Raw genomic sequence first — 19,530 nt, 5'->3', positions numbered from 1 at the left:
ACCATCCAATGTTTAAATTAATTAATTAATTAAGAAAAGCGTTTCCGATTCGATCCATTGCACTTCGAAACCATGCTTGCCACAACTTAATTACACACAAAAAAATTTATCAAAATCGGTCCAGCCGTTAAAAAGCCTTATGGTGACAAAAATCGGCACAGAAGATTTTTATATATTAAGATAATCAAGAACTGAACACTGTAGACTGATTAGATAGTTACTTTAAATTTATTCTGGGAAAAGCAAGTTGTTAACCCGGGAGAACGCACGCTTCCTGGGCGTTAGGACATGCGGGGATCATTGAATGACCCCAGATCAAAACCTAGTCATATGCTGATAAAAACATCATTTTTCGAATTGTTTGCTGTTGAAATCATAACTTCTTATAATTTTTGACATTAAAATTGAATTTTATACGTTAAGTGCGATTTATAAATGAGCTTTACATAGCACTTATAATGAAAGCATTTTTATATTTGTTCTTTAAACCAAGTTCAGACACACAGTGAATAATAACGCTTTACGTGAGTTTTACAAACTTTATAACAACAATAATGCTGCTATTGGTATTTTCGATGCAGAAACTTGTAGAACTAATGTTAAAAATGTTTCATTTTTTATTTATTTATTTCACAAATGCCGGGTACGTTGGCCATTAGGCCATAAAACCGCAGGCTCTCCATATGGAGAGCCTGCGGTTTCAGCCTGCGGTCACTAATTTTAATTGTGTTGTCGAGAAATGATATATCTCGGCAACACAACTAAAATTAGTTAGTGCAGAGCAGTCGTCCAGATGAGCAGCGTCCATGACTTGTCCAGAGTTGCATAAAGTGCAGGTCGGGGAATCCTTTAGGTGAAAGCGGAACAAATAGGCATTGAGACAATCGTGTCCTGTTAAAAGTCTAAAAGCAGCCACAGCAGCAGCTCAAGGAGAATTCGGGATATAGTGGGACTCACCGCGCAGTCTCCCCTACGGTTTACCTTCAGCAGCCCGGGAAGCAACACGACGAAACGCATCCCTATGAACCCTCTTAGTCTCCAATCCAACAGAGTGGAGCGGCAAGGGTCCACGAGACCTTTGGAGAATATTACATCCCTTCTTGGCCAAGAAGTCGGCTTTCTCATTTCCGGGCAGACCACAGTGGGATGGTAGCCACTGAAAAGCCACAGTTTTCTCAATACCCCTCAGGAGTTTTTTGCAGCTCTGTATACAAGACCCCTTACTTTCATGGTTATTACTAGACAAAGCCTGTAAAGCAGAGGTCGAGTCTGAAAGTATTAATGCTTTTTGGAAGGCATACAGATGTGAAGCAAGTTGTTGTAAGGCCACATGAATGGCTTCAAGTTCTCCATCGAAATGGGTTGTGAAAGATCCTACATGTTGATAAAAAGAAAAATAGTCACAAAATATTTTAGCCCCAGCACCCCGGGAAAAATCCAACAGGGACCCATCAGTATAGATGTGAAGCCATTCGTCAGGAGGTAAACGAGTGTTAATTGTTTCCAAGGCAGTAGCGCAAAGTTCAGTAGGATTTAGGTCGCGTTTTTTTGCGTCCAGAACCAAGTTTAGTCTGACATAGAGTTCCAAATTGTTCAGTTGGTTCGCGAAAGACAGAAGTTCATTGGGAGCATCATTAATGTCATTGTATTGGGAGTTCTCACGAACACATTGAATGAGACCCCTCTGAGTCTTTAGATTACAAATTCCACAATGACTGTAATCTCTCCAGAAATTGTTTGGGAGTCTAGTTAATCTATTATATGGAATGGCTAAAAATCCTCTGTATTAAATTAGTCATTGGTTGTTGGTGACAAAGCAATTCCATGGAAAGCACAAGAGTAGTTTTAATTCCTCCCGTAATCATGCGGAGCACTTGGTTTTGGAAGATGTCAAGAGATTTCATGACTTTATCGGAGGCTGTGATCAAAACTTCATTGCAGTAATTCAGAACTGGCTGAATATAGGTGGTGTAAGTTGTATTCAAAGTTCCTCTACTACATCCCCATTTAACTCTCGCTAGTCTTTTGAGAATGGGAAGTCTCTTCCTTGCTTTTGAAATGACATGCTCAACATGTTTAGCCCAATTCAATTTGCTGTCAAGGATGCATCCAAGATAAGTTGAAGCATCCTTATTTTGCAGGATGCTTCAACTTAGATGTAAAGGGTTGCCTATTTAAAGTAAAGAATTGGCAAGTACTCTTCAATAGGTTTATAGTCATGTTATTTTCCTCACGCCATGAATCCAGTCTCTCGAGTGTCAAATTCAAGATAGTATTTAAATTGGGCTGATCCTTTTTTGATGCACTGCACCAAATAGCAAGGTCGTCAGCAAAGAGACCTGTTTTAGTCAACCCATCAGAAGTCAAGATGTCGGGAAGGTCATTAATAAAGATGTTGAATAATGTAGGGCTAATCACTGTACCTTGTGGAAGATCAGTTTCAGTTTGTTTATAACAAAAAGTGGCTTCACCGAAACAAGTGGCACAGAAACGCTGGGAAAGAAATTTCCTAATTCATAAAAGCATATTGCTGCGAACTCCCAGGAATTGTAATTTCTGAATGCATTTGAGTCGCCAAATAGAATCAAAAGCTGCCTCAAAATCTATGAACAGAACCATAACAGAGCATCTCTGATCCAAGGAATCCTTAATAGACTGACTCAAAAAAGCAACATGCTGGTTTGTAGACTGATGTTTTCTAAATCCTGTTTGAGTTGGAGACAGAAGACCATTTGATTCAAGGTACCAATTTAAGCAAGCCGTGATCATTCTTTCCTTCCATGACCTTCGATAAAATGTTTCATTTTTTAAAAATCGCTACGTTCAAGGCAGTTTTGTCTCACTTTACACTACTATACATCATATTTTGTTATTAAAAAATCACAGCTATTCACTTTTTTAAAAGTATTTCCATCCTTTTTCAACTCTGTGTCATATTTGCTGAAATTTTCATGAACTAAGAATTTCTCTTCTAAAAAGATGCTTAGCTCCATATTCTTCATTGATAAAACAATTATTTGATTCAATTTCAGCAAAAAGTAAAGGACCTATTTCTTTCTTGTACGGTATTGGCATTACCATTTACATGAAAAACCCACAATATTGAAGGACTACAAACAAACTAATCGTATTGGTCATTTTATGACCCCAGCAACTAACTAAACGTGTTTTACTAGGAGTGCAAATGCTTGAAATTTTTTCAAGCTGCTACCAAAATGTAGATGGTGGGACAAAACTCAGCTACTGATAAGAAAAGAATGACCTGGTGGTTAGTTTTGAAACAATTACTATTTGCAGAATGCTAGGGGGTCATAAAATGACCCTGCGCGTCCTCCCGGGTTAAATGGTGGTGCTTCATTTAGTCAAAAGTTTAATTTTCAGTTCCTGTAATCAATGGAAAAAGCAAAAAAAAAAAAAAAAAAAAAAACCAGCCAAAAAACATGTAAATTTCCCCACTAACTAATTATTAAGTATGCTTGTTAAAAATCAGATTTCCAAAACAAGATAATTCTTTGTGTGCTGTCGCAATTGCACAGATGATGCTGACTTGCTCAGTGTTTACATAATATGCTACCCATCGCTGTGTTTATTCAATTCATTTGTATTCCAAAGGGTATGCTTGTTTTTTAAAAAACAGAAGTCTGAACAATGAATTACACATTTATTAACCCAACATTCAGTGTTGTATTTTTGTATTTTTAGCTATGCTTTAATGTATGACTTCTTTGGTAATTTCTTTCTCCTTTTTTTTGTTTTATAAAAAAAAAAATATTGTATAATAGATGTCTCCAGCTTTGTTTCTTTTAAACTTTAGAGTTTGTTTACTTTTGCATATATTTCTACACTTTCTGTATCTGGTGAAAGAGTTGCACGCAATATGAGAAGAGAGCTGTTTTCTTCTGTTATTGAACAAGATATTGCATTTTTTGATGCTCATAAGACTGGAGAAATTTCTAGTAGGTAAGGATTTTAAAATGTAAAATTTGAACAACATTTTAAAGTGGGGGAAGATTCTAGCATTTGTATTTTAAATGAAATTGTATTTTTTGTTTTCACAGTTATCAGTTTCATACAGTGGTTGGAAAAACTACATTTCTTTTGTAGCGAACTACACTACTACTACTTTGACACAAATGTAGTTAACTACAGCTACAACTACTTTTTTCAAAATGTAGCAACCTCAAACTACTTTTGAAATGTAGTCCCTACTTCGCTACTTTTTAAAAAATAAATAAATAAATAACATACACATACACACCATTTGAGGATTGAATAAAAAAATTTAAAAAATGTTCAGATTATATATTGGCTCATTTGAACATGGAATATTGCAATAAGTTTTTTATTCTTTCTTTCCTTTACTGAAACGATTCGTCAATCCAAACATTTTTTACCATTTGTACGAATATTCCCTGCAAGAAAGGATTAAGAAGTGGAAGGAATTCAACCTTCAAATTTTTAATCCTTTCCTGACAGTAAGTAGCATTTCATTCAAGAAGTGTAACTCGGCTACTTGAAATTGAGATAAATCCAGTCATAATTTGATTTAAAATTTACATAGACATACATATACATGAAAGTGATTTAGATGATGAAAATCATCTTTTAAACAAAAGAGAATTTTAATTTTCATTATATGAGTTAATTTCAAAAGAACTTGTATTTCGTAGGAATTAATTGCTTTTGAGCTTCAAGCTAGGGTTCCGGACCTGGACACCATCTCATTGACTTTTAATATGTTAATATATCAATACTCCATCAGTGAAAAAGAAAAAAAAAGGAAAAATATCCCAAACGGTGCTACTAATTATCCGAAACATGAAACATAACTAAAAATACTTACTTTACTTCAATGTGCAATTTTAAACAACAGTGGACTCTGGCTACAACGCAATTCGACTAACGCGAAATGTCTATGTAGCGAGTTTTACTCAAGAAACGCATTTTGCAGCTGACGCGAATTCCTCACCCGCAACACGAATATTTTCAGAGCGGAAGCGCAGGGCTTATATCACCTTGTTTCTAGGGTACTAAATATTAGTTTCATGAATGGAATTTCCCTTTAGAATCACTGAAAGCCAAAATTTCCCGCACCGTACTTGTCAAAACATCAGATTGTTAACGTACAAATCGCCGCTCAGCATTTTTTTCTTTCTAAATATGAAGCTGGTGAAATATAATTTTGCATAAGCGAGCTATTTATCTAAAATTTGAAACGCATCCCTCGCGTAAGTTGAGGTTCGACTGCATGTGCAAATGGCATTGATACGGAAAGCTTTTTGCTTAACGGACACAGTTTTCATAAAACGGAAAAAATTCGTTTCTTTCTTTCTAAGCCATGCTCTATTCAAGGAGAATATTGGGAAAATGTGAAAGTTTCTATGCAAACAAACTAATGGCCTCAAACAGATACAACGTATGGCGTCAAAATAATATGTCAGAGGTCAGCTCGTATTTTTCAGTCTTACGAATCTGATAGGTGCGAGTTTTACTTGCGTAAGACTTGCACTAGTCAGATTCGTTTAAAAATGCGTTTTTTTTAAAACTTTATTCGAAAGTAGTTTCCAGAAATCGCTACAAACTACTTTTTTTTTTGTAGCAAACTACTCGCTACTCTACTTTTTTTCAAAAGTAGTGCGCTACACTACAAACTACTAAAAAACGTAGCTACTACAGTAGCGTCGCTACTTGTAGCGCGCTACTTCCAACCACTGGTTTCATATACTCATACTTTTATCATGTATACAAAATACTAACTACTAACATGTTGACTTACAAAAAAGTAAAGCAGCTGTGACTTTTAATATTGAGTTGTTACTGTTTTTTTTATTTATTCTCACTCATATTGAAATTAGTTCCATATTTTGTCAGATAAGATGAAGTACGATTAACATGAAATAATAATCATGGTCCCATTGATTTTGAATTAAAGAGATTCGACTGTAGTATCCCTGAGCAGAGATGCTACTCAGTATGATTTCAAAAAGCTTTCCAACTGAAACCTACCTATAGTTTCAACTTTGCTTGTGTTTTCTCAAATCTTTCAAAAAAATGCTGGTTGTCACATTTTACAAATACAAATACAAATATGACAACCAGCAACAGGCTGTGTGCCCAGCTAGGCTGATCCTAGTCAGTTTATAAGTCCCCAATGGCTATCAATGGCCCTCTTAAAGCTGTCAGACCCCTTGCTCATTACTGCCTCTTCTGGTAAGCTGTTCCAAGTGCCTACTACCCTACAAAAGAAGTAATTTTTCCTTATTTCCAGGTTAGCCTGAGATTTGAATAGCTTAAAATAATGACCCCTCATCCAGCTTTGCATGCATAAATTTTACCCGTTAACATCTTTCATTTTGATAAATTTAAACAACTGAATCATGTCCCCTCTGACTCTCCTTTGCCATAGGCTATACATTTTAAGCCTATTAAGTCTGTTATCATAATCTAAATCTGAAAGTCTCCCTACTAGTCTAGTAACCCTTCTTTGAACCCTTTCCAGTACAGAAATATCTTTCCTGAGATAAGGAGACCAAATCTGAACAGCATACTCCAAATGGGGTCTTACTAAACTCCTATATAAAGGCAGAGGAACCTTCTTAGATTTGTTTGAAATAGATCTATTGATAAACCCAAATGTTCTGTTGGCTTTGCTACTTGCAATGCTGCACTGTTGACTAAATTTGAAATCCTGATTAATTAAGATACTCAGATCAATAACATTTTCTGCCGGACTAATGATCGAACCCTGTAAATAATAATTCGTACGCTTAATTCCATGACCTAAGTGCAGCACTTGATTTCCTTACATTAACTAGCTACTTTCCTTACATTTAATAGCTAGTCAGGCTATTGTATAGCCTTTACTCCCATCTACTCAATCAGGGATTCTCAATTCGACTGAGAGAAATATATTTCTGTTTGTAATTTCTTTTTATTTTATATGTGAAATGCATATTTGTAAAATATATATATATATGTGTGTGTATATGTATGTATATATGTATATGTATATATGTGTGTGTATGTGTGTATGTGTATGTATATGTATATATGTGTGTATATATGTATATATATGTATATATATGTATATGTGTATATATGTATATGTGTGTGTATATGTGTGTATATATATGTATATATATGTATATATATTTCCCTGATTGAAATAAATTGAATTGAATTGAACTGCCTTACCCCACTTATCTGCTTACTTGGTAATATGATCTAAATCCTCTTGAAGCTGTTTTACTTGTTCCTCATTCTCGACAATCCCCATAACTTTTACATCATCAACAAAACAATTAATGTTTACAGAAATATTTTCATCAATGTCATTCATAAAAATAATAAGCAGAAGAGGCCTTAAAACTGATCCCTGAGGAACCCCACTTAAAACATCACTCCATTTAGAATGATTTCCCTCACAACTACTCTTTGTTTTCTTCCAGTCTGCCAATTCCTAACCCAAAGTAAGGTTTTTCCTTCCATTCCTATATCAGCTAGTTTGCTTAGAAGAGCAACATGCGGTATATTATCGAAAGCTTTTTGAAAATCAATATAAGCAACATCCACACACTTTTTGTTGTCTAAAGCCAAGGTCCCCTTGTCATAGAAATGCCATGAACTAGTAGCACACAATTTAATTTTCTTGAAACCATACTGCAAACTAGTCAACAGATTATTTGTCTCTAAGAAATTCATAATCTTAATTTTGATCAAAGTTTCAAAAATCTTACAAACCACTGAAGTCAGACTTACAGGTCTATAATTTCCTGCATTACCTTTAGACCCTTTCTTGAAGAGTGGTGTTATGTTAGAAAGAATCCAGTCCTCTGGCACTGTCCCTGAGTTATAAGAATCATTGAAAATATTTAAAATAACATCCACTAATTCCTTTGCACATTCAACTAAAATTTTTGGATAAATATTACCTGGTCCGGAGCTTTAGTTGCTTTAAAATTTTTAAAATGAAATAGAACCTCCTCCCTGGAAAACACAAAATCCTCAAGCTGTATAATAGCTTGTGTCTTTTTAGTGTCAACTGTTGAGATAAAGTTATTGTTAAACATGGGAAAAAAAAGGTTATTAAGAACATTTGCAATATCCTTGTTGTTTTGAAATAAATTTCCATGATCAGCAACCAATAGCCCAATTTGACTATTTTAAGCTTTCCTAGAATTAGCATAAGCAAAGAACCTTTTAGGATTTCTGTCTATGTTATCTGCTAACCTTTGCTTCAATTCCTTTTTCTGAATCCGTACCAAATACTTAAAATTACGCCTTGCCTTACAATACTGGAGCCTATCAGCACTCCAATCAGTTCTTTAAAGTGACGAAAAGCAACTTGATTATAAGTTAGAGCTTTTATCTCCCTGGAGAACCACATGGGCCAATTTTTAGCACTAACACCTTTTTCTCCTTAATGGAACATAATCCCCAACCATTTTTGCTAGTTTTTCCTTAAATTCTGTCCACTGCAGATCTATGTTTCTATTTTCCAATCCTGACAAAAATACCTCGTTTAAGCTCTGCCTAAGTGCGACAAAATCAGTAAAATCAGTTTTTGCACCTATATTCCATTGCTTTTTGCTGCCACATATAAAATTGAAATTCTGTTTATCAAAATTAATTCAAGCATTCTGAACTTTTGTAATCTGTTATTCAAAAAACTGGTAATCCCTATGATGCAATTGTGGAAAAAATATTTACCTACAATGAAAGAAAAGAAGCTAGTAAATGATTGAAGTTACAAACTTAAAAATAACGAAGTATATTATCTGAAAGTGTGTGTGTACAAATGGTACAGGCCTCTTGTCAGTTTGGATGCTACTCTCTCCTCACATTATATTTATAAAATTTATATTATTCTGATTTTGAGCCAGACCCCAGTTTCCGACTAGGCTGATATAGCCTTTCCTCGGCCCATCATATGTATAACTTTATATTGAGTCTTTATATTATAATTTTAGATTGACTAATGATGTTCAAGAATTCAAGAGTTGTTATAAACTTTGTATCTCTCAAGGTTTAAGAAGCATTGCTCAGGTATAAACTTTCATATCTTACTTTTTTTTAATTTTATTTAGAAAACAATTTTTGAGAACGTGCACAGAATTAATAATTTTTTTCCCTTGAAAAGAATTTTTGTAGCACTTTTTTTTTGTTCACACTTTTGCATCTTTAAAAGCTTATACTTTCAAAACATGTGTCCATGCAGGTAAAGACGTGTCCAAAAGTATAATATTTTCACCAAAACATTTCATTGGGAGAGTATTCTTAACAAAAATATAAATATGATTCAAATGAAGTAATTCATTTTACCATGTGACTGTATTTTGTGTGCTGAATCACAATATACTTAAGCTCAAGGTCTTTTTCATGCTAAAGTTCACTATTCACTTAACGTGGCTGACATATGAACTTTTACAATGACTTATATTTTTGCTATGTGCATACTTACACAGTCAGCAGTTTTTTTTTTTTTAAACAAAATTTTTCTTTCTTTACTTGTGTTTTCCTTAAGCTGCTGCAGACTTCAATTCTAAAGATTCAGGCTTCTTAATTTGTAAAAAACTGTTATAATTAACATTTGCATTTGTGCTATTAAAACTGTCTACTTTGTTGACAATTTTTTTTTCCTTTTCCAAACATAAATCACTTTTTCTTATTCCACAACACATTTTTTCCCCCAAAGAAAAAAAAAGGCTATATTGTAGCTTCAAAGCAACAGTAGGATATTTTACTGCTATTCACGGGATTAGATGTCTTACTGCTGCTCGGAGGCAAAAATATCTGTGTACTTAAAATTCCTTTGTAAATGAATGCAACTGACTTCAAAGTGCTAAAATCTGAGAACAAATGCGCCACAATTTTGGGGTGTTGTTTTATGAAAATTTGTGGGATTCAGCTATTTGATTTTTTATCCTGAGTAGTGCATATAACCATTTCCGGAATCAATCCTGCCCCCCCTCCCTTTTAGACGTTTTTTTTCCCCTTGACTTCCTCTCCTCAAGTCAATGTTTCCTCCAAGGCCATAAAAGACTTTTTCCTACTGTGCTCTCAAAATTTTTTTTTGAATTCTTAATGAAATTTTAGAAATTGGAACACCAACTCTTTTTTTTTTGGAAAGTTTTGATTTGCTCAAAGCTTAATAATGCCTCATATATAAATTTATAAGAAAGTAAGGGCTGATTATAGGCTATCTTGTTAAAGGCTAGAACTAATAATAGGTAAGTTCTTAAAATAGCCTTTTAAGAACTTACCTTCGTTTAGCTAACAATTTTGTATAAACCTACTTTTTTATCACTTCCTTTTTTCAATCCTTTTTCTTTTTAATTTTCTAAAAAACCTACCATTTATCTTTTTTTTCTTTCACTGATTAATCACTGGATTGATGTATATAATTTCATTTTTTTTATTTGTTTTTTTTTCCTTGCATACAATGTTTTTAATGTCAGTAAATTTTTGTTGATGTGCATAAAATTAATTAGGAAATATACAGATGTTACTTTGTAATAGAAAGCTTGTTTATTTTTCCACAGTGTTGTGCAGCAAGACAAGCAGAAACTCGCAACTTTGGTCACACTTTGTTTTTGTGCTTGCACTGAATGTAGATTTTAGTAAATCTAATGTAAGAAAAACTCAAATTTGTGCCTAATGAATAAAGTCTTAAGCTAATTTGCAACATAATTCGGCATTCCACAGTTTCTGCTGAAGTTGATTTTCTTTTCAATGCTGCTGCTATTAAGAAAATTAGCAAAAGTACTAGAAAGTAGCATAGTTTTAGGAATTTAATTTGTAGATTTGTTTAAGAATATTTTAAAGTCCCCCCAAATTATGTTTATAGGTGTAACAAGTTAAAAAAAAAAAAAAAAAACTGAACATTAGCCCCTTGAGGCATTATTGACTATAACATATCCTTTGTGCTGTACTTAATTTGTTTGCTTTTTTTTCAGACTGCGGGCTGCATTGTTTCATTGTATTTAATTTCCCCAAAAATGACTGGTTTAATGGTTTGTATTGTTCCAGTTATTGTCTTAACTGGCACTTTTATAGGAAGAATTTTAAGGCAGATGTCAAAGCATGCACAATCTCAGGTTTGTAGTTTTGTATTTTTATATGTTTTATTGTAAAGAATTCCTCAACTTCTAAACTTTAGCATGTATAAATAGCAAGATTATGGGCTAGTTACGTTTATACCACTAAAATTGACATTTCAGTTATGCTTCACTCCAATAAGTTGTAGTTAAACTGCTAACATTGTTCTGGGTTTCCAATGATGAAATCAAAACAAAGCTCAAAGGAACCTTATCCAAGTAAACTTTACTACTAAAATGTAAACATTTGCTTGGTTTTTTTTTATTGTATTTTGTGGTTAAGTAATTTAAATGAAATGAAATAAAATTGTTAGGACAAAAATATAAGTGTAGTATAACTCGAAACACAATAAAAAATCTCTAGTGAAAAAATGAACCTTTTTGTGCAAATATTTACAACCAATTAATGTATGAAATGATACCACTAATCCTACTAGCTAACAAATATAGCTGAAGTAATAAAATTGTGACCAATTCCCTGTATTCAAACTAAATAACCAAATGCTTCACTATACAAGTTTGTAGCAACTAGCTTCAGAATTGTATTATTTTTGTCTGTGTGCTGTATAAACATAAAAATTTTGTCGATTGTGAATGTGTCAGTGAAGATTTAGTTCAACCATTGCTTCACTGTTTCAAGTTTTTAAAAAAAATTTTTTTTTCTGTTAGTAGTTCATATAGAGTTGAAAATTAAAATATTTCAGCACGGAACTTTCCTCATGTTCAGTAAACCACTCATAAAACCAAGTAATAAAGAAGTTCCATAAATCAAGTATCATAAGAAATGTTGATTAAAAAACATGTAAATAAAATATTTTTTTATTTTCATCAGTGAAGTACGATTTCTATGATTCAATCATAAAAATTTATTATACCCGAGTTGGTAGCTTCAGTCAGCTAAATATAAAGTACTAGTTTTTTTTTTTTGTTAAATGAGTAATTCTAAATTAAATTTTAACTTGAGCTTTGAACTACAAAAGTTTGTTGAATGTTGTTGAGAATTGGTTAAAACTGCCTTTAAAATGATTGCATGACGCTCTTCTATTTAGAAGTTGTTTCCAAATTTTCTCTTAAAATATCTTTTGGTGGTGCTTAATTTCATTTGTCTATTTTTTTCTCCACACCGCCATCATTAAGGAACTTTGATGAACAAGTGCAAACCTGTAAAATATTGAACAAGTCCATTAATTTATTGTTTTAAATTTAGATTGCTCAGGCATCTGCTGTTGCTGATGAAGCAATTGGAAACATAAAAACTGTTCGTTCATTTGCAATGGAGGAAGCTGAAAAGAGGTATAGTAAAATTTATTCTATAGAAGGCCTTCATTCATCTTAATTGATTATATTTATTTTACAAATGTGTCTTACAGTCTGTATGATAGCCAAATAGATGAAGTACGAAAATTAAATAGCAGATTGGGCATTGGAATTGGTCTTTTTCAAGGACTGACAAATCTTGCGCTAAATGGTGAGTGTAGTATTGTAAAGTAATTTTTTTTTACAAAGCTGGAAAATAGGAAAGTTTAATTTGTTTGATTAGTCATTGTGGAATTATATTTTGCAATATATATTTAGATTTAGCTATGTGTGAGTTATAAAATCTGAAATATTTTTAGTTATGTATGAATTATGAAATCTGTGAAAACCTTTCTACCAACTTCTCAGAGGAGGTTATTGATAAGCACTGTATGTTTATTTTCCTTTTCTTTCTGTTTTTGCCTATCCAACATTTTTATGTGTTACCAATTTGAATGATTCTTTTTTTTTGAAATCATTGGCAAAGCTGTAAAAAACTCTTACTTCTTTAAAACCATTTTACTCAAATTCAAGTAAAATTACAGGCCAAAAAAAAAAAAAAAATTTTAATGCAAATTTGCAAGGGAAATGGAAAAATTTTACCGATCAAATTTCCTGTGATTAAATACATGTTTAAACATTTGAACTTCTTTTGTAATAGAATTTGTTGCCACCACAATTATTATGAAAATTGTATATGGATACTTCTCTGACGTAAGAATGAAATTTCTTCAATATGAATAAGAAAATATACTTGCTATTAGCAATAATTGTTTCAATTGATTCAAAAAAAAAAAAAAAAAAAAGAGTTAGTATGAACTTAAAAATAATTTTGTTAGTATATTAATGATATAAATATACATGATTTATATCTGAAGAAAGTAAATGTTCTAAGCAACTAGAGTAAGTAGTTAAGTTGGTAGAAAGTAAATGTTCTAAGTAGTCAAGTTAGTAACATTTATCCTTGAAGGCCACAAACAGTAAAATCAAGCTTAGTTCCCATAGGAACAAGTCATTGATTTACAATATTGTAAATGATGCAGCCCCAAGGGGAGAACCCAAAAATGCACTCACTTAGTTCAGGTCTTATTGGCTTAGTTCAATTCAGTTTAGTACTGTTCAATACACAATGCTAAACTAAGAATGACCATTAATGGATAGTTTTCGTATCAGGGGTGGGTACAGACTTAAATTTTAGAGGAGTCATGCTAGAAAATGTAGAGTTTTGGGGTACAAAAAAAAAAAAAAAAAAAAAAAAAAAAATCTGGAACTGTTTGGGTGTCAATAAATAGCAAGAAATCAGCCAGAAAGTAGGTCATAAGCTTTATTAATTGATTCCATTCATTTTGTTCTCAATGTTAAACTAGCATCACATGCAATAAAGATGGATAATATTGTTGATGGTTTGGGGGGGGGGCATCATGACCCTCCTCTTGTATTCGCCCCTGTTTCACATTGTGTGGTTATTTCAATATTAATGAACTAGAAAATCGCTCGTCAATATATGACAGATTAAGATTAGGGCTCGATCGATGGCATTTTTTGGCCAATGGACCAATGCCGATTGTTGGCCGATTGTTCAAAAATGGCCGATGGCCGATTGTTTTCCTCCAAATGGCCGATGGCCAATGCCATTGGCCGATGGCAAAAAAAAAGTAAAATTTGAATTGAATTCTGATACTTTTAATTCAAATTATGTTTTTCGCAATCACGAGTTGCGACAGGACCCTACTGATTAGAGTTATTGTTTCTAGAAACTGCTTCTGTCCCCCCAAACCTGCCCCTTCTCCTAGGCGGTTACGTGTGTATAGTTGTGTGTGTGTAGGCGCGCATGCATGTGTAGACTTGTGTGTGCGTAGACCTGTGCATACACGTAGGCGTGTGTGTGCGTAGATCTGTGCATACACGTAGGCGTGTGTGTCTCTCTCTGTGTGTAGGCGCTTGTGCATGTGTAGTCTTGTGTGTGCATAGACTTGTGTATGCACATAGGCGTGTGTGTGTGTGTGTATGTATGAGGGTGTGTAGGACATGGACGCCACTGACCAGGAGAAGCGGATTTTGGGGGACATTTCTTAGGACCGGAGGAGCCACGCCTGCAGAGGACGATGGGCGGGAGTGCTGCAGAGGGAGACGATGGGGGGGGGGGAATAAAATCAGCGTAACGTCAAGGACAGTCAAATGAGAACAATAAGCAATCGTGATTGCTCAAAAAAATATAACAGAAATAAACTGATAAGATTGTCAGGGATTTAAAAGATCATTGATTCAATTCTCTTTACTTCCTTTTTACGGATACGGAGTTGTAATCACAAAAAAAAAAACAGATTTCGACTTAAATTTCTATTTTACGATCACTGATTTTAAACTTCACAAGTTTTTCGGCACATCTGTACATGCATTTGTACCTAAGAACATATAGATGAACGAAAGATCCATTTTGAACGCCTCCTTAATTAATTAACGCAAATTCTCTTGTGATGTCTTCATGCGCGTAAACTTGCGTCACTCAAAAACGTTATGAAATTGTAAGTTGAAAACTCATACGTACGTAGTATGATCTAAAAGTTCGAGGACAAGTTGTATAAAACCTTACCTTGAATAGTTCACCTTACCAAAGTACATCTATCTACAAAATAGTCACCTTGAACGACTATGCACTTCTGCCAACGTTCGTATAGCTTTTAGAAGGACTCCTGGAAGACATTTATAGCAACCTCCTGTAAGGTCTTTTGCTCTGCTGCTTTAACTTCATCGTGGGGAAGAAGGCAACTTTCATGTTGAGGATTCACGGTTCGATTGGTCAATACTCTGATATGACAAACAAATAACATAACGTTTCGTCGGACTTAGCTCCGTGTGACTTTTACCTGTTCTCAGCAAAAAAAAACATTTGCATGGATGCCGCTTTCTTCCGTTAGGAGAAGATAAAGCTGCATCACAGAAGGTAGCGAAAAATGACTTACAGGAGTGTTTCCAAAAGTTATATGAACACTGGCAGAAGTACATAGTCCCTCAAGGTGACCTTTTGAAGGTGGATGTGCTTCTGTAATGTGAACTATTCTGGGTAAGGTTTTCTACAGCTAGTCTCCCGAACTTTTTTATGGTAGGGGAAGCTGCTGTACCCACGGACGGTTGTACCTACGGACGTTGGTCGGGAAATTCCGGGTATTGTCGAGAGAGACCCTAATTGGGGTTCAACGGGTGTGTCACAGCCCTCTCCAGTACCCCAGGAAGTTTCAACGCCATCAAACAAACATTTAAGATTCTATCACATTTTTTCGGTTTTAGTAGGACCTAAGTAAAAAAAAAAAACCATGAGCAATTTCTTTTTTTTTCGTCCGTCGTGGATTGTATTATTCATTTTTGTTGTAGGTATCATGATTCCCTATATTTTGAACGTTTTGTTTCTGATATTTAATGTTGTTAAACCGTGGTCCTGTCGATGTGATTGACCCGAGTTTGTTTTGATGTGCAGTGGCGGATTTAAAATATAGCAAATGTTGCAATTACGTGACAGGCCCCATAACCATAGAGGCACTGTAGGAGTTACAAAAATGCTTATGATAAATGGTTTAGAACTTCTGTGATAGAGAAATAGGGCCCCAAAATGTACTTCGATGGGCCCCATACTTGTAGCTCCGCCGAAGCGATACAGAAAAGACTGCATTACTGTGATTCATATTACAAATATCGAAAAATGAAAAATTACCGTCGGTTCAACGGGAATCTAACAAAATGAAACAAAACCGGTTTCGCCATCTCATATTTGTTTCCATGGTCTCCAATTCGGCAATATATCAACAAATGATCGTCAGTCTGAGAAGCTATATTAGTTTTTCATTGAAATTAGTAATTAATAGCCACAAAAAAGGATTAAATAGGCTTTTTAGAACACCCAATCGAAAACAAAAAGGGAAGTGCACAACTGGAATGTACGCGCACCCCACATGCGAGAATTTAGTCTTCTACAGCTTACCATTTTTGAGTTATGACTTGTGAGGGATACATACGTACATCCAGTCGCAAGAAACAACGCAATAATTAACTTGTTTGGTACCTGAATGCAGTATTAAAAACTCTTTCAGGGGTGACTAAAATAGAAATTCATACTGAAATTTAAGTAAACAATTTTGTATGAAAACATAACTCCCTTTACTTTGTATTAAAAAGTAAAACAACAAAAGTCCCTTTCTTTTCGAAAACATCGGCCAATTCCATCGACTTTTCGATGTTTTTTAAGACCGATGGGCCGATTTTTCCTGCAAGTTAGCATCGGCCGCCGATGCCAATGCCGATGGCTAAATTGTTGAACCATCGGCGCCGATGCATCGGTCGAGTCCTAATTAAGATTGCTTCTACATTTGGATGAAGCAAGTGCTTGTTTGGTGATATTTTTATAGTTGAAACTTTAACCCTAATTCCAGTGGATTAACCCTAAACTGTAATAGAAAGCGCTCTTTGTTGACCACTTTTTCGTTTCTTCAATCCCCTGAAATGACTCAGTCTTACCTGTAAAATAGTTAAGTGACTGGATCCAGTTCAGTCTTGTCACAATAAAGCTTTTCCCTGCATTTTAAACATTACCAAAACATATTATTAAATTATCGTGTCATGGTATGAGTTTCATTGTTGATGACATCAGGAGCATTACTGGATCATTCGCTATTGACAGGGTTCGTACGGGTCATGGAAATCCTGGAAAGTCATGGAAAAAAAATAAGCAAATTTCAGACCTGGAGAAGTCATGGAAAATTGAAATTTTTAGTCTAAGTCATGCAAATTTATTTTCAGTCATGGAAAATTTTCTGGGAAAAAGTAACAGTAGCTAAAAAGAGTATTAGAAATCTTGAGTGAGTTAGTATTGCACCATGAAAGCTATTTAAACTTGAAAATTGAACGATCTCAAAAAACATTGCATCCAAGTTCGTTTCCATCACTCCTAAATCCTTATTTTAAAATTTATCAGATGTTATCTCAATTTGTTGAAGGTTTTGGACAACCTTTAGTCAGGCGATAGAATACAGAAATAGGGGAATTCTAATGCTCAAAAACAGTAGTGCCCAATATACGGCCCGCAAAACTAATCCATGCGACCCACTGGTACGTTCAGTGTCATTATTCAAACATGTTCTGTAATTTCTGAACCTATTAATTTAGATGCATTTGAAAATGTACAAATAAGTAAACAAGTACATTTAAATCAAAAGATTTATTTATCATGAAATGGTTTTATTTATATATTTTTTAAATAAATATCTGGTTCAGAAACATGAATTTACTAAAGAATGTGGCTTTATTTTAAAGAAACAAAAAATTGTGAAGTTGACACTAAAAGGCAACTTTTGAAGCAAATTTATTGAAATTTAGTAATGATTTATTCAACCTTTTCCCCAATCATTATCATTCTGCTGATTTATAAAAAAATAGTCGAAATTTAAGCATCATTCACTGTAGTTTTACTTAACTTAAACTTATATGATGATAACAGGTAAGAATTCTTCAGTTTTTTAGGTGTACACTTCAATCAAGTAGTGGCATTCACATAAAGTTTTGCTAATGCTCATTTCCAAAAAAAAAAAAAAAAAAAATTAGCAAGTTTGATATTAAATAGTACTATTCTCTTCATGTAACAAGATCATGAAAATTTTCATGAAGTCATGAAAAAGTCATGGAAAAGTCATGGAATTTTTTCATCCAAATAGAGTATGAACCCTGTATTGTATACTATATTACCCCGCATTATCAGGCATGCTGGAAAACAGGGGCGTAGCTAAGGGAGGGGGGTTTGGGGACAACCCCCCCCCCCCCCGAAACGTTAGTCTCAAAAAAAAAAAAGAGAAAATGAAGAGAGATGAGAAAGAAAAAAAAAAGAAGAAAAGCAAAAAATTCCAAGCGATTTTATATATATATATATATATATATATATATATATATATATATATATATATATATATATATATATATATATATATATATATATATATATATACTATATATATATATATATATATATATATATATATATATATATATATATATATATATATATATATATATATATATATATATACTATATATATATATATATATATATATATATATATATATATATATATATATATATACTATATATATACATATATACATACTATATATATATATATATATATATATATATAAAAGAAGTAACCCCCCCCGAAAGTCGGGTCTAGCTACGCCACTGCTGGAAAAAATCCAGATTGACCAGCATGCTGGGAAATTCCAAATTTCCGGCATGCGGGGTGATTTGAGGTTTATTTTGCAACAAAACAAAAGTAGATTTCCCCATTCAGTTCCAACTAGAAAGTAAACCACAGTTAGGAGAAAAATCAATCCCGAAAGTAACCTTCTTTCAAAAAAAAAAAAAAAAAATTGCATTTAATATGTGCTTGTTGTTTATGGTAGGTCACTATATTAATGGATTTAATTACATGTCAATAAAGTAATCAATTCAGAAATAATCAACGTTACTGCGATTTGTTCATAATTTTTTTAAATAAATTATTTTAGGTTCCTCTTACAGAGGTAAGTTTAATTTTTATTTATTGAAAAACTGGTAAATTCTTTAGCACAGGTTTGGGGGCAGTAACTTACTGCTTAAATGTTTGCTTACTTAAGTTTTATTTTGATTTTTATAAAATTGTTCGTTATTAAACAATATTTTTATTGTTAAAATAACAAATGACATTCTTAGTAAAATTTTTTACAAAATTAAACTGTTTATCAGTACTAATAAAATTTGTATAGAACTTATATTCATTTTTAAGCTAAACAGATTTTTTTATAGTATTAATTTTTTTTCCTAACCTCGATTTTTCTGGCATGCCGGAAAACATCACCAAGTGTTATTGAAAATCTGGTGACCCCCAAATTTTGCGGCATGCTCTATAATACAGGGTAATACGGTATATAAGGATGTCTGTATGTAATTTCATTTAATATGTTTTTAGGCATTGTGCTGGGGGTTTTATGTGTTGGTGGAACTTTAATGTGTACATCAGAGATGACTCCTGGGAGTATGATGGCATTTCTTGTAGCTACGCAGACTATACAAAAGTGCGTATTACTGCATTTTGTGAATATTGTATAGATATATATT

General features: G+C 33.3%; 1 protein-coding gene across 1 annotated transcript in view; it reads left to right on the top strand.

The window, feature by feature from the left end:
• LOC129223386 (mitochondrial potassium channel ATP-binding subunit-like) overlaps positions 1-19,530 on the top strand; it is a 66,296-nt gene that overhangs the window by 10,582 nt on the left and 36,184 nt on the right. The window contains exons 5-10 of the mRNA XM_054857973.1: positions 3,815-3,960; positions 8,970-9,045; positions 10,956-11,096; positions 12,304-12,389; positions 12,467-12,564; positions 19,382-19,487. Coding sequence (XP_054713948.1) covers positions 3,815-3,960; positions 8,970-9,045; positions 10,956-11,096; positions 12,304-12,389; positions 12,467-12,564; positions 19,382-19,487 — 653 coding nt within the window. The remainder of the gene's footprint in view (positions 1-3,814; positions 3,961-8,969; positions 9,046-10,955; positions 11,097-12,303; positions 12,390-12,466; positions 12,565-19,381; positions 19,488-19,530) is intronic.

This window comes from Uloborus diversus, chromosome 5 (assembly GCF_026930045.1).
Source record: "Uloborus diversus isolate 005 chromosome 5, Udiv.v.3.1, whole genome shotgun sequence".
Lineage (NCBI taxonomy): Eukaryota > Metazoa > Arthropoda > Arachnida > Araneae > Uloboridae > Uloborus > Uloborus diversus.
The sequence above is the reverse complement of the archived record's forward strand: the minus strand, read 5'-3'. Positions and strand labels throughout refer to the sequence as shown.